This window comes from Centroberyx affinis, unplaced genomic scaffold, assembly GCF_046629955.1.
Source record: "Centroberyx affinis isolate AG114_WGS23_722 - 3 ecotype Tasmania unplaced genomic scaffold, CSIRO-AGI_Caff_v1 ptg002349l_1, whole genome shotgun sequence".
Taxonomy (NCBI): Eukaryota; Metazoa; Chordata; class Actinopteri; order Beryciformes; family Berycidae; genus Centroberyx; species Centroberyx affinis.
In genome coordinates, this window is record NW_027280612.1 from 111,320 (window position 1) to 125,247 (window position 13,928).

Consider the following 13,928-nt stretch of genomic DNA (forward strand, 5'->3'; position numbering starts at 1 on the left):
GAGCCGACTGGCCCGGCGGGGGTGGGGGGGTGTGTGTGTGTGTGTGGGGGGGGGGGGGGCGAGATGGGAGGGGTCTGGGCGAAGGCCGTGTGGGAGACGGGGCGGTGAGGGGAGCAAGGCTTGGCTCGTACGGTTAAAAAGGCGACTTTAAAACACACCGAGGTTCCAGCAGCTCGTTTTAAAAGGCATGCTGAGCAGGATTTACCCCCTTTGACATAGCATAAACTCAAAAATTCCAAAAATGATCCTACGCAATCATGACTTATGGCCCATTGGTAGTCTGTGACAGTGTGTGTACCTGCAGAGAGCCTGCCTGCTGCCTGGATTTTCTTATTTCTGAATGTTCGGGACGCTTCTAAACGTCAACCTTTTGGCAGTGGGTGCGTACAGGTTTAGTCTCCTACTGGCAGAATGTAAAGCCGAGCCTCCTCCCTTTCTCTCCCACGGCCTAAGACCAGACTCTTCCCATGAAGCCATAAGTGGATGTGGCTGTCCGGCCTGAGACGGACAGCCGGGGAGGGGGGGGAAGTGGTTCTCCTCTGTCTGCTGCTCTGTCAGACCTCTCTCTGGTGCCACACGGTACTTCTTGACCAGTGCCAGTTTACAACCAACACCCCATCCAATACAACTAACAATCTTTTAGTGGAATGCCTCCTTTTTGACTGACCGACCGCGGCCACGTGAGCGGTGCTAGGATGTATGGTTTCTGTGTGTGTGTGTGTGTGCGTGTGTGTGTGTGTGTGCGTGCATGTACCCTTCTGTGTGTGTGTGTGTGTGTGTGTGGGTGTGTGTGTGCATGTACCCGTCCGTGTGTGTGTGTGTGTGTGTGTGTGTGCGTGTGTGTTTCAAAACCAGCTCTCTGTACAGGGGTCAACAGATCACTTTCTGTCCTGAAACTGTAGTGCGTTAGGTCAACTGTCTGTTCCAGCACTAACACACTGCACACTGAGTCCTTTTACCACCGCATCATGGTGTTTAGTCTTTACTGCAATGAGAAGAGAGGGAAAAAAAACGCTTGTGTGAAAGTGCTCAGTAACAGTGACAAGCCAGGACCAGTGATGTGGAAGAGAGCCTCTTCGTGGAGGTTGGTCACATTGGAGTTTGAATGTCGACAAACCATCTGACTTCCTCATTTTTTTAATGGAAAAATAAAAAAAAACAAGATTGCTACGTTTCTTTTTGATTTGCACAAAATCCAGATGTACTGTACTTAGCTTGTAAGTTGGATCACATATATGACTGTTAATGGATCTAGACAATGTGTAGTGAAGAGTTTGAGCACAAAGTATACTCAGGCCAGTTCTAGTTTCAGCCTGATGTCAGACTGAGAGGGGTTTTACATGTGGAGCACAGATACCATGGGGATGCGGTTTAGGTGAATGGCTGCAGTACAAAGCCTGGATGAACACTTGGTGCAGTATATGTGACTGTGAATGGGTTTGTCGCAGGCTTTTGTGCAACACTAACAAAAAAAGGGACATGCCGCCGGTACGTGGAATAGAGATGTTATTGAGAGAGATGTGAGATTTTCAGTGTATTTGTGTCTTCTCACCTTACATGAGCGGATGACTGTGTATTTGTGTGTAGTCATGGTACGTGTACAATATTTCAGCATGGCCTGCACCTCTGTACGGCTCGATTGTCCAACCTGAGTCTAGCCTGGAGACCAGCAATATCAGATCCCACACTGTGAGGGGAAATGTTCCTGTGAGAAGAATTGCTGTGGATGCTAATTTTTTTGGTTCTGTTATTGCATCCCAAATGGCACCAAGTTTGTCCCACAATACATACTGAGAAGAAAACAAAAGCAACTACAAGTAGATCTATCCAGAAACGTAAAACATGGAGCGGTTAGGTCTTTGAGTAGAAAAAAATACTCCTACTAGACCTACTGTGGCTCTAAAACAACTAAGTCTCTCACTATATTGCTGGCCTCGAGGCTAACCTGAGTCAAACTTTGAGAAACATGTCTTGTCATATGGGGTGGAGGGGAAAGGACAAGGGACAGTGTATCACCAACTGCTTGTGTTTTGTTTTTTTTTCTTCTTTTTTTTTTTAGTACCTTGAAAGAAAAGTCAAACGTATAAAACAAACTTTCACAATCCAGTGAATGTCAGCACAATCTGAGGAGCACCGCTACTATCTCCTCTCCTCTTCATTGTTAAGCTTGCCTGGTTGATAAGAAAACAAAAAAAGGTTCTTTTTTTACTTTTTAAAAAAACCAAATCGCTTATTTTCTGCGGAGGAGGCAGCGAGCCATTTTTGTGGTGTATGCTGGAAAGTCAATTCAAATAATAATGATAATAACAATAAAAAACATCTTTTTGAACAGCAATGTGTCGGTTTTTCTTCTTCCCTTTTAATTTGTGAAAGAAATTGACGTTTTATATCCCCCAATTACAGGCTGATTTAGATTTAGTTGAGTGTTATCAGTTTTTAGATTGCTTTCTGGAGCCGTTTTGTGAAGGATGAAGAGGAAAGACAATTATTTTCTCACAAGATATTAAAGTTGCAGCGTCAGTCAGTCGCCAGTCAGTCAGACAGACAGCTTGGGGAGTACCAGTGAGAGTTGATCTGTTTTTAGCAGCTTCCACCTCCATCATCTTCCCTTTGACATGGATTCCCAAAGCCCTCGTCACATCCGAACGGGGGCTTTTGCCTGGAGTTATTTTCAGCTTGTGAGGGGAGGAAAAGGACAGCTTAGAGCCCCCTAACCCCCATAAGAAACACCACTGACACAACACCCAGAGCACCCAGGCTGATGTGTGAGTGTGTTGTGCGCATGTGTGTTGAAGGACAATGGCAGAAAAGGAGAATATGAAATCATTTACCATCCGTGAGAATCAGCAGTGTGCGGCAGCAACTTGTCCACTGCCCTGACTCAGTCCGACATTATGAATAACATCAGGACTGTGGAAGCACCGGGCTGCAGGCGTGTGTGAAGTGAATATGTAAAGAGCCAGAGAAATAAAACAAGGTGTGTGTGTCGGAGAGAGAGAGAGAAGCGGAGAGCATCAGTATGCAAAGAAGAAGGATGCCGATCTGAGCTGCCGCACCCTGGGAGAGAAATACTCACTCCGACCCTCTCTTCTCCTCTACTGCGTTTATTCCTCTAGCATTTCACCAATTTACAGCTGTTCCTCTCTACCAGTTCAATTTGGAATACACTACAAAACATTCACCTTCCTACTCCTGAGTTGCACCTCCCTGTCTCAGATGTCTCAGGTCCTTCTTTAACCCGTCTCCTCCTCTTCATCTACTGCAGTGGATTTAAGAGGATCAACAAAGGGATCTCAGCCTCCACCTGATTCACCTGCACAGTCATGGAAAGAGCAGCTGGTCCTAATATTTTGCACACTCACTGCAGAAACTCAAAGACAGAGAACAGGTAGTGGAATTTTACCCACGCTTCACTGACCATATGAACTTCCTCTGTGGTGGAAAAGAGTAAGTTGAGGTCTTTCCTTCCCCCTGCACTCATACCCTTTTTAGTCTGGTCCCTAAATGTCACGTCTGGTCAGTTCTTCCCTGGTTACCAGGGTCAGTCTTATCTCCTCTACTTTGTGTGTGTGTGTATGTGTGTGTCTCACCAGGGGCCCACATCTCAGTGTTTAATTACCCACATGAAAGGGAGGTAAAATGTCAGCCTGAAATAAGCTGTGCACTGATAGGAACCACTCTGATAGGAGACTGACTGGGCTGGTTTACAGAAGCTGCATACTTGTGGTAAACTTGCAGTAAAAATAGTGAGGTTAGGGGATTGATTTTCACCCATTAGAAACGTTTGGCCACATAGGAGTTGTCAGATATGTGAGCCTATATTGCTACCAGCTCTCAGCTTTTACTTTGGAAATTAGGATGAAACACCTTTTACTGAGTATTTTCCCCACAATGTAACCCCCACTTTTTCACCCTCTCTGTCACCTCCTGACATGTTAAAAACTGTAGTTCTCTGCATGTCCAGCAGGTGGCTGTAAAGTCAATGCTGCGTCTGGTTGGTACCAATTCGGCAAGTTCATAATCCTGCAGTTTACCAGGCCCCTAATCCTATCATCTCTCCCTCACACTGCTGTGGGCACTGAGATAAAGGAGTTGCACTGTAGACCTGTACTTAAAACCTCATTCTCTGCAACAATAAGCAAAAAGTCACTGCAGTCAAAACAAACGCACCATATTTATTTACGGTTAAAGCACAGAATAAAAAAAAACATCAATATATCAGCTTTCTCCTGGTTTTAAAAATCTGAATAAGGACACGTCTGTCCACTTGAAAACAAAACACGCATACGCAGACAGCCTAGCTCCTATTGAGATCAGTGCAAAAAAATACTCCCCGGGGGTGATAATAGCTTTTAAGAAACAGATTTAAACTAAAAGGACAAACCGAAACAGAGTAAAGTGCATGTTTTGAGAAACGGCCCCCCTCGTTGTAGTTTTCGAAACCCTGAACAGGCGGCGAGGGCCACACGCTGAAAACAAACGCACCTAAAAAAAGGGACACATACATAATGGTACATACACACAGGTTCAGCCTTAGTTTGGACATTCATATTTCATTACTGTACATACATACCCATACTACCATAAACGCACACTTGCCGTGTGATTCCGCTCGGCACATCTGCACGCATCCAGTGGTTTACATGCATACACGGGTTCAGCATTCGCTTCCTACTTACAGACTGTACATACATTTGAGGTTACACAGGATTTACAGTTTACCCGCTATCCAGTACAGAGGCAGACTACACACGCTGAGACAGTCTGGGTGACTGGGCACAACACCGACACGCACAGTTGAGTACACATTCATACACATGATGCAGTCTCTTTTGCATACTCGCACAGTTCCAGTCATGTCCATTCCAGTCCGGTGCAGTGAGGTTACATGGTATTGTATAGCACAGTGACGGTCCGCTGCTTTTTCTCAGCAGAGGCTTTGCGCGAGCGCCTCGAGGAGTGACCCCTACCCTGCTGGCGCGCCGTCGTCATAGCGACCGTGCCGTTACCGCTGCCGACCGGCTCCTCCCTATCACCTGTCTCCTCTCGCTGACTGTGATGAGGGGAGGAGAAGGAGAGGGAGGGCGGCGAGGACAACTCGTCGGGATCCCTGCCGCGATGGGACAAGATGGTCTTTTCGATGTGAGGGATTTGAACCAACACCCTCTGCTTCTTCCACGCGTCGTCCGGGTGAGATGGGGGCGTGGAGGAGGGGTGCTGGAGGTGTGGTGGTGGCGGCGTCCTGCTGTGGGGCCTCAGGTCCCAGTCGCTAAGGTCATTGGCTGACAGCTCCAGACAGTCCAGTTTAGCCAAAGAGGCCGACCTCTTCATGAGGGAAGGGGGAGTGAGGCCCGCCTGGCGGATACGAGCCTCCAGCTCCATGGCTCTCTGCCACCCCGCCGGCTCCAGGAAACTCTTTCCCTGTCTCCCTCTGGGCCCCTGCCCCAGTTCCAGTCCTGCAGCGGTCTGTTCAAAGCTCTCTCCTTTCCAAGGTCCTGGCTCCGTGTCCATTGCCTCTCTCGACCTTCGAGTCTGCCCCGGTCCCTGAGCCTGGCTGAGGTGATCTTTCTCCAGTTGTCCCAAGGTCTCTCCGGTCTCCAGGCCCCCCGCCTCGTGGAGGAAGGCCTGCAGCTCTCTTAGCGTCTGCTGGATCCTCTCCAGCTCCTGGCTGCCGCGAGCCAGCCTGCTCTGCGCATCACAGCAAGGGCCGCAGTCCGCCCGCCGGCTCCGTGAACTGGAATCCAGGCTCTCATCTGTGTCTGACTCCTGGGCCGTTACCCCCTCCAGAGCCATCTGGTTTGACGAGGCCTGGGGCTGGATCTGAAAATGCTGGTTGTGACTCAAGGGCTGCGACTGGGCCTGGGGTGAGGTATCCAGGGATGATGTCTGGGTCTGTGTCAGTGTATGGCTATCCATGGATGTGTGCACAATGATAGGTATAGCACCGGCGGCTTGGCTGATATTAGAGTCAGGGGAGTATAAAGGGTCTGTGAGGGTGTCCATGCCTGAGGAGTTGAGTCTTTGGAGTTCTCTGTGTGACCCTGTATGCTTGTCTCTGTCTTTGGGCTTAGCGTTAGCACATGCAGCCACGCTCTCTCCCTGAGTGAGTCTGTGTCCTAAAGAAAGCGTTGGCTGTGTGGAGTGCTGAGGGGAGCGAGCCGGAGGATTTTCAGCGCTAGGGGAGCACGGGGCTGTTCGGAACGGAGGGTGCTCAGCGCTGGGGGAGTGTAGCGGGGACCGCTGAGGCGCCGCCATTTCCATTTCCTGCCTCAGCTTCTGCTCCAGCTGCTCGGTGGCCCGGCGCACCGAGCCCGCTGGCCAATCGCACGGCGGCGTGGAGGGGGACTGCGGGTGTGAGGGCGGAGTCAAGGAGCCGTGGGTGACCTCGGCGGCCTCTCCGTCCTCCGGCTGTTCCAGTCGGGTCGGCTGAGGGCTCCGGGAGGACGGAGGGAGGGAGGAACAGGAGGAGGAGGGAGTGGGATGGGAAGAGGCAGGGTGGGAAATGGATTCAATCTCAGTGACGATATGGCGGACCGATATGCCGTTGTCGTGGTGTTGATGGGTTCTGTCGGGGCTGGCTTTGTCAACACTGTCTTCAGAGCATGGAGATGCCTGAGAGACAGAGAGGGAGAGGGAGAGGGAGAGGGAGGGGGAGAGAGACAAATGCAGACACAATTTAGCGTTTGGGTTGTCAGTGAATTGTTGAGAGAAAGAAAGAAGTCTACAATGTTATTTGTATGCATGATAACATTACTGATATACAGTCTTGGTTTGTTAATGTTTGTTTTGATACTTTTATTTTATATAATTTTATAACCTATACAAATGATTTATTTGTTAGGAGGGTTAGGGCGATAGAAGAGTGAGAAGTGTTCACCCTAAATTCTTGTGACTATACTCTCATCCTCCAGCAGGTGTCAGTATGATTAAGAGTTGTGCAGTCTGTTTAATTGGCTCAGTCCATTAGCTCCCTTATAGTTCACTGACAGACTCTGGTCAGAGTTCCAATCTGATTAATTGCTCAGGAGCCGTCAATAGATGGCCTCACCAGAGACAGCTGGCTGCTACCTACTGTCACAGACCACGGTGAATGACAACACAGCGACAACACTTTGATATGAATGGAATGGAATGCAATTGAAAGCAGTTATACTATCCCTAAAGTACAACTGGATAGGAGGAGTCATTGTTCGGAATAACGCTTTTGACTAATAGTAAGAAGGGAGTGGCAGTAGCCTTTAGCTAAGATAAGAGCACACCAGAAAAAGGCAACTGGCCCTTCATTCATGTTCATATCGTCATGCTGCAATGTGGCTATAGCCAATGACTGTAGCCAACTTGATTTTAAGCCATTTTGCATGCCAATGACAACATACTGTTGCCACTTTAAGGCTTTTAAGGCTATACAGTAGGCTAAGCAAAGAATGAGGCAACTTATTCTTCAAAAACTGTTATACAGACGGATGCTGTTTAGTACACACTATTGCATACAGTCACATGCAAGCAGGTTTACATTATCAAAGACAAAAGGTTAACACAAAAGAAGGCAGTTGGGAATGAGTGTGTACCTGGCTCACTGCCTCACTCGTCCCCTTCCCCTGCTCCTCCTCCTCCTCGGTCGCCGTTTCTCCGGGGTCCTCCAGGGACAGCGACAGAGTTGTCCTCTGCTGTGCCTGCTCAGAAAGTGTCCGGGTCCTACTGTCTTGGGCCAAGCCCAGAAATTTTTCCCTGGCGCTGAAGAAGTCGATGCTGTCCGTGCTGTGGTTGGAGGACCCATCGGCCTCGCCACGGCTGTCGAAGGCACTGCCCGTCTGTAACTCACTGGGGTTGTTGTTGTCATCATTGGGACCCGGGGAAAGAACCAGGGGCAGAGGGGTGGCAGTCATAGGGCTGAGGGGGCTAGCTTTGTTACTCACTGAATCCGACAGAGAGTGCTCTAGAGTGTCAGAGTCACTGGATCCCATTGTGAGGGGAGAGATATCCTCTGAGCTGCTCCGCTCAGGCAAGTCCAGGGACAGTTCCACTGGTTTGCGTTCAGGCACCGAGCTGGACAGCCGTGTGAGAGGACCCAAGGAAGCACGCTGGGGTTCGGGGGAAGCGGGGAGGATGTGGAGCGACGGTGGGGGGTGGGGCACGGCGACGGGCAGCGTGACGGCCACCCTCGCCGAGTTGTCCGTCCTCTCTTCGGGGACGACGGTGGCCGCCCGGGGCCGGGGGAGGGGAGGGAGGAGGGGGTCTTCGCGTTGGACACAGTCTGATTTGACCTCCTCCTCGTCCGGCGAGTCGCACACACCGTTGGAGTGCGTGTGCGGGTCAGAGGTGCGCGCGGTGGTGGATTTGGCGGGAGAGTCCAAGGCGGAGTCCTGAGGTTCAGCACCGAGGGCCTGCAGCACGGCCACGCCCAGGAAGTGATGCAAGGAGGGAGAGGAAGTGTTGTTGTTGTTGTTGTGAGGGTCGGAGCGGCCCAGGGTGTGGGAGGCAGGCTTACACATTGACTCAGGGCGATCTGATAGGTCACTGTCAGAGTGGGAGCGCCATAGCTTGTTGTGCCTCTGTTTGCTGTGGAAGAAAGGAGGGAGAATAAGAAAATGACTAGACTGTAGAAACATGACTACAATATGGCAAACGTGTGTGTTTAAACAAGTCCTTAAATAAATATGTTAGTGCTAATAATGTTTCTGTATGTAAGCTTGGAAGTAGACAGGCTTCCATATGAGTGCGCACCTGGCCAGCAGAATCCCCTGATACTCCTCCAGCTGTTTCATGAAGGAAGGGTTTGGCTTGGTGACGGCCCGTCTTTCTTTAACATAGTCAAAGGCAGTGTCCAGATCCCAGCCATACTCCTTCATAGCATAGGCTATCACTGTGGAGGCAGAACGACTCACGCCCATCTTACAGTGAACCAGACACTTAGCACCGGCTTTCCTAATAGGGGGACAGAAGAAGAGAGCGATAGCTGTTACTTGCGTAGAACTTAATAGCAGACAACAAGTTTTTGTTTATTATGCAGGTAAGGCTGCTAAAATCCTTGCAGAGAGAGGGCATTTATAGAGTGCATGAGCGCACCATATTAGGAAAGGCTGACAAGCTGTGTGTGTGTAAGCCTACTTGGCCTTGGCGATGAACTTGTAGGTCTCATTCCAGTACTCCAGCAGGTTGGTGGCCTCTTCATCGTACACTCTGATGTTGTGGTACTCAAAAATCCCCGGGAAGAAGTTGTCTATCTCCCTGGTCACGTTCAGGATGTAGCGCACTCTGCATAAGGAGGAGGAAGAGGGTTGACTGACCTCTTAATATCAATAGAACTGTCACCAATTCATTTTCAGTGTAAGTTATTCAGATGCTGAACGCTTAGCTAATGCTGCACACTGCGAACGTTGCTGCAAACTATGTGCCGAGTTCCAAGTGTCCAGTGGCTCAAATGTACCGAAATGAAACTGATCAGATGTAGCTATTGATTACGCTATCGCAATGTAAATTTTGACTGCGGCTTTGCTTCACTGATGAAACATTCAGTTTAGTTTATGCATGCACAATCAACGCATAGGCTGTATTAAACCCAATACATGAATCCTTTGCAACACAAGGGAATGAAGCTGCAGCAATGGATTCTCTCATTTGAATGAACATCCATTAGAGAAAGCATTCGACACATCAAGTCTGATTGCTACATAGGAGACAAATTGGTAACTTCAGAGTACAGAAGTGTTTGCTCTCTCTTACCCACTGTTCTGCAGCTCCTCCAGGTTAGACGCATTCCATTCAGAGCCCTGGAGACAACACAGGTTCAGTCAATCCAAACATGCACAGAAATGTATTTAAGTACACCAAGAGAAGGAGTCAGAACATACAGTACAAGTTACGGAAAGGCAAAAAAGAGGGATGTTATTATCATGGTTCCTGCACATTTTCCATTTTAAATATCCATACTTTTTCCTCAACTTCAACTTTTACACCGTTGACTGTAGCCAACTAAATTGACTATAGTCTTACCAAAACTCAGTGGCGTCAATTCACAATATGGTGGTCAATTTCATTCATACTTTCAAGACCTGCATAGTATTAGGACATGTGAACGCAGAGAAATTAGGTATCTGAATTGGGTAAAGGACCCATTTCTGATGACTGTGGTCAAGAAGCAGGACTGAGAAATCAGAAGAATGCCTTGCCTAAGCAGAGCTCCATGGTGTAAGAGACCACAGTGTTCTTACCAGGTAGACATGTTCAAAGATCTCAGTGGGGCTATCCATCTGTCCCAGGATGACTATCATCTCGTTGTCTATGAATTCCTTAAACTCCCTCAGGTTACACACCATCTGCATCTCCAGCTCAGTTCGAATCTGGGGAAGGACGACAACACTTCAGGGATGCACAATAACACTTTGTGACTGCTGATAACAATTCAGACTGCTGATTCAGTGCTAAATCCGTGGACAAAAACGATTGGGATAAAATCCATTATTCTCTGTTAGGGAGATGAGGCAGAAATCGACATGTTCTGTGGCCATTATGTAATTTTAGTACTGGGAAAATTGTAGTATTTGCACATTATTAATTTTTTCAAAATTTCACCCCATCCCCAGTCTGTGTGTGTGTGCGTCTCCCACCTCCTTAGAGGTGACGTTCTCCAGGTCTTTCTGCATCATGATCTCTCTGAGGCGCATCTTGATCAACCGCTCTGTGCGCTCTCTCTCTGTGGGCCTGTGGACACAACAAACACAAACACCCTTGTTAAATACCTAAAACACACATTTTTTTCTCAGGCTCAAAGATAATTTTCACCACAAACAACCGCCTTCACAGTCACAGAAATTACACGTGCATTCTGTTCACTGATTCGCTTTGACTTTAGTCTCAATGAGATTACTTGTTCCAAAAAAGAATTGCTGCTCTGTCTGATTCTCAGAAACTGGAGAGGGAACAGAAAATCTGAGAGCCGTGGCCCACTGGCGATCCACAACAAAGTCCCCTTGTAGAATACGCCTGTTGTTGTGCCTGGCTCAGCACCAGTCTTCTGTTTCTAACCACACTACTAGGGGACGCATTTAGCCTTTGGACGTCATGCTGATGATAGCAACAAGTGGCCTAATTACCTCTCGGGAGAGAAGCACTCCGTCTCTGTCTCTGTCCGTCTCTCTATGTATTGTCTATTCTCTCTCACTCTCTCTAATTTTCCTTCCTAACCAATTCCTCACTGCAATAATAAACAGCAATCGGGGTCAGCAGTCACAAAGATGGACAGTGTGACCTGCACAGGTGTGTAACTACTGGTTACACACCTGTTGGAACACTGGAAAGAGTCAGCTTGTTTATCTGAATGCCTGAAATTTTAACCACCCCAAGAGGGAAAGGCCTCAGGGTTTTATATGTGTGTGTATGTGAGAAAGATAGTGTGTAGAACCTGTCCACTCTCTGCCAAGAAAGTGTGTGTGTGTGTGTGTAGGGGGTGGTGGGGTAGTTACTAAGACACAGCAACACTTTAACTATGCAACATGTCTGGACACGCTCACAGATGGACAGAGATCTCAGATGGACAGACTGCTGGATGGACAGGGAAACAGACAGAAAAAAAAAAAAAAAAGAAAACCACAGAAATGAGGAACGACGCTAATGAGTAACTCCGAAGCATAAAAAGTCTGTGTCATTTCCCTGAATCACTGATAGAGGAATAGCCAACAGGAATTCAAACCCCATAAATCCACTACCATGAAAACATGCCGACGCCAAACCTCTTCCTGCTATCCCTTTCATTCAATGGTTCTACAGGGAAATCAGCTGACCCGTCAACAACCACTGGCTGTTCACGTAACATTGGCAGTGTCACAGTGTCCTGGTAGACAAACACCGATTTGTGAGTGTGAGTCAGTGTGTGTGCGTGTGTGTGCTTGGATGTGTATGTTTGTGCTCAGTGGAAAAAGTGCATGTGACTGGTTATCTTAATGATAAGTGTATGGGAGAGTACAAACACACCCTCAACAAAGAGTGTACGTGTGTGTTTGGTTGTTAATCTTTCAACTGTGCGTTCATTGCCGGGAATATGGTAAAATTGGGTGTTTCTTGATTGACAAGTTTAGACTGGAGCTGGCAGTACTCTCTCTCTCTCCCCTTCTTCACCCACTCCTCCCTCTGTCTATCTCCCATACATGCAGCAGAATGTCTCTCCTTAATCCACTCCCCCTCGCCCCCCCAATTCTCTCTGTGCTCATCTCCTTCTCTTTGCCCGCCACCTGCTTCTGTCCGTCTCTGTGATTGTCTACCTATTTGTCTGTCTGGACCCCCTTTTTCCAAACATAAATCAAGCCGGCTGAAGCCCAAGCTATTTCGGACACTCCAGGCTCTTGGTGTGAGTGTGTGTGTGAGGCAGAGTCTGCTGAGTGTGCGCAGCAGGAAGGGGAATTTCCCTGGTAATAGTGAAGACATAAATCCACCTGCCTGTCGCGTCATTTGCACTCATTATGCTTCCTTGTTGATCTGTTGACAACTCCATGTCACAAAGATCAAGCAGCCGAGAGTTTGTGTGTGGGCGTGTGCGTCTGTGTGCACATACTTGCGCAATTGCCCCTGCGCCTGCATGCGTACCTTTGTTTTTGTTTGTGTGTGTCTCTGTGTTGCTTTTTGCTACTACGGGGGGGGGGGGGGGGGGTTGCAGAGAGCATGTGACCCCTGCGCCTCCAGAGTCCAGACCACTGAGGACTCACAGCACGCAATATTCTGCTGTGGAAGTGTGTTGTAGCAATACTACAGGCACGTGACACAAGGGGGTTAGGCAATGATGTCGGGAAGATGTGACTGAGCTTATTTCTGACCGTGTGAAAATACAGCTACTGTGAAACGTATATGGACTTCTCTGAATCTGTGATGCAAGTGTGTGTGTTTTTTTTGCGTGAGAATGAGATATTTGGATGTTGCAAGTCTCAGGCTTTGTATTTCTGGGTATACATCTGTCTGTCCCTGTGTTTTTCCTCTACCCTACTCCTCTCACATGGTGGTGAAATGTATCGGCATGTGTGATTTGGTTCCCACCATTTGTAAAATTCCATGACTTTCTATTACTAAGGTGGAGCGCTTCTATGACCTAAAAATAAGAAATTCCCTCTTGGTTTGTTAACGTCATTCTGCAGCTTAGAAAAGTTCTCAAGGGGCCTTCTAATGAATCTGTGGAATAAGTGTGAAAATACATTTATCAAATTCCCTCACATTCCCCGTTCCTCTACAAATTCCATAATATTCCAGAAATTGTGTGTGTGTGTGTGTGTGTGTTTGCCCTCCCTCTCCTCCCCTACTCACACGTCAGTGAAGAGGACGGGTGAGTCGGCGCGGTGCGACTCCACGTCCTGCATGGCGTTCCACTCATTGATGCAGAACTGGTCGGAGGAGACCCTGCTCTGGTAGTAGCTGACCCAGGTCAGGAACAGGCTGCCTGGGTAGTAGTTGTGGCAGCGAGCCACATCGCACGCCTTGTGGAGCGACTGGAGCGCTGACCTGACGGAGAGAGAGAAACAAGAGATTTCACGCTTAAGAAACAGGTAGTTCGTCCGGAAAGGAAAAAGAACATTTGCCACTTTCAGCGCAGTCTGAGGCGTCTTTTCCTGTGAGGAGTGTTTTTGTAACTTGTTCGCCTTATCACCTTAAGGAGAGTGATAAGGAGTGAGAGAAGAGGAAGATTACAACGAGGAAGAGACGTGGTACAGAGATATAACCAAAGATAAATGGAGGTAGCGGAGGAAGTTTAAGAGAGAGGGAGGTCAGAAGAAGAGAAAAGTGACAAGGGGACAAAAAAAGGGAGGAAATGAAGACGGCAGATAAGGAAATGAAGAGGCAAAACCGGTGGCCGAGACGGGGAGTGATAAGAAGAGACTGGAAAGCTGAGAGATAACGGGAAAAGGAAGAAGAGGGAGAAGATAAGGAAATGTGACAAAGATACCCGG

The 13,928-nt window shown here is 48.2% G+C and overlaps 1 protein-coding gene across 2 annotated transcripts in view; it reads right to left on the bottom strand.

The window, feature by feature from the left end:
- Positions 1-4,188: 4,188 nt before the first annotated feature.
- Positions 4,189-13,928, bottom strand: part of ssh2a (slingshot protein phosphatase 2a) — a 35,601-nt gene continuing 25,861 nt past the window's right edge. For both annotated transcript variants that reach the window (XM_071533273.1, XM_071533272.1), the window contains 8 exons: positions 13,288-13,482; positions 10,608-10,701; positions 10,212-10,340; positions 9,724-9,770; positions 9,109-9,255; positions 8,725-8,925; positions 7,569-8,559; positions 4,189-6,612 (listed from right to left, as the gene is read on the bottom strand). In XM_071533273.1, coding sequence (XP_071389374.1) covers positions 4,885-6,612; positions 7,569-8,559; positions 8,725-8,925; positions 9,109-9,255; positions 9,724-9,770; positions 10,212-10,340; positions 10,608-10,701; positions 13,288-13,482 — 3,532 coding nt within the window. In that variant the 3' untranslated portion in view covers positions 4,189-4,884. The remainder of the gene's footprint in view (positions 6,613-7,568; positions 8,560-8,724; positions 8,926-9,108; positions 9,256-9,723; positions 9,771-10,211; positions 10,341-10,607; positions 10,702-13,287; positions 13,483-13,928) is intronic.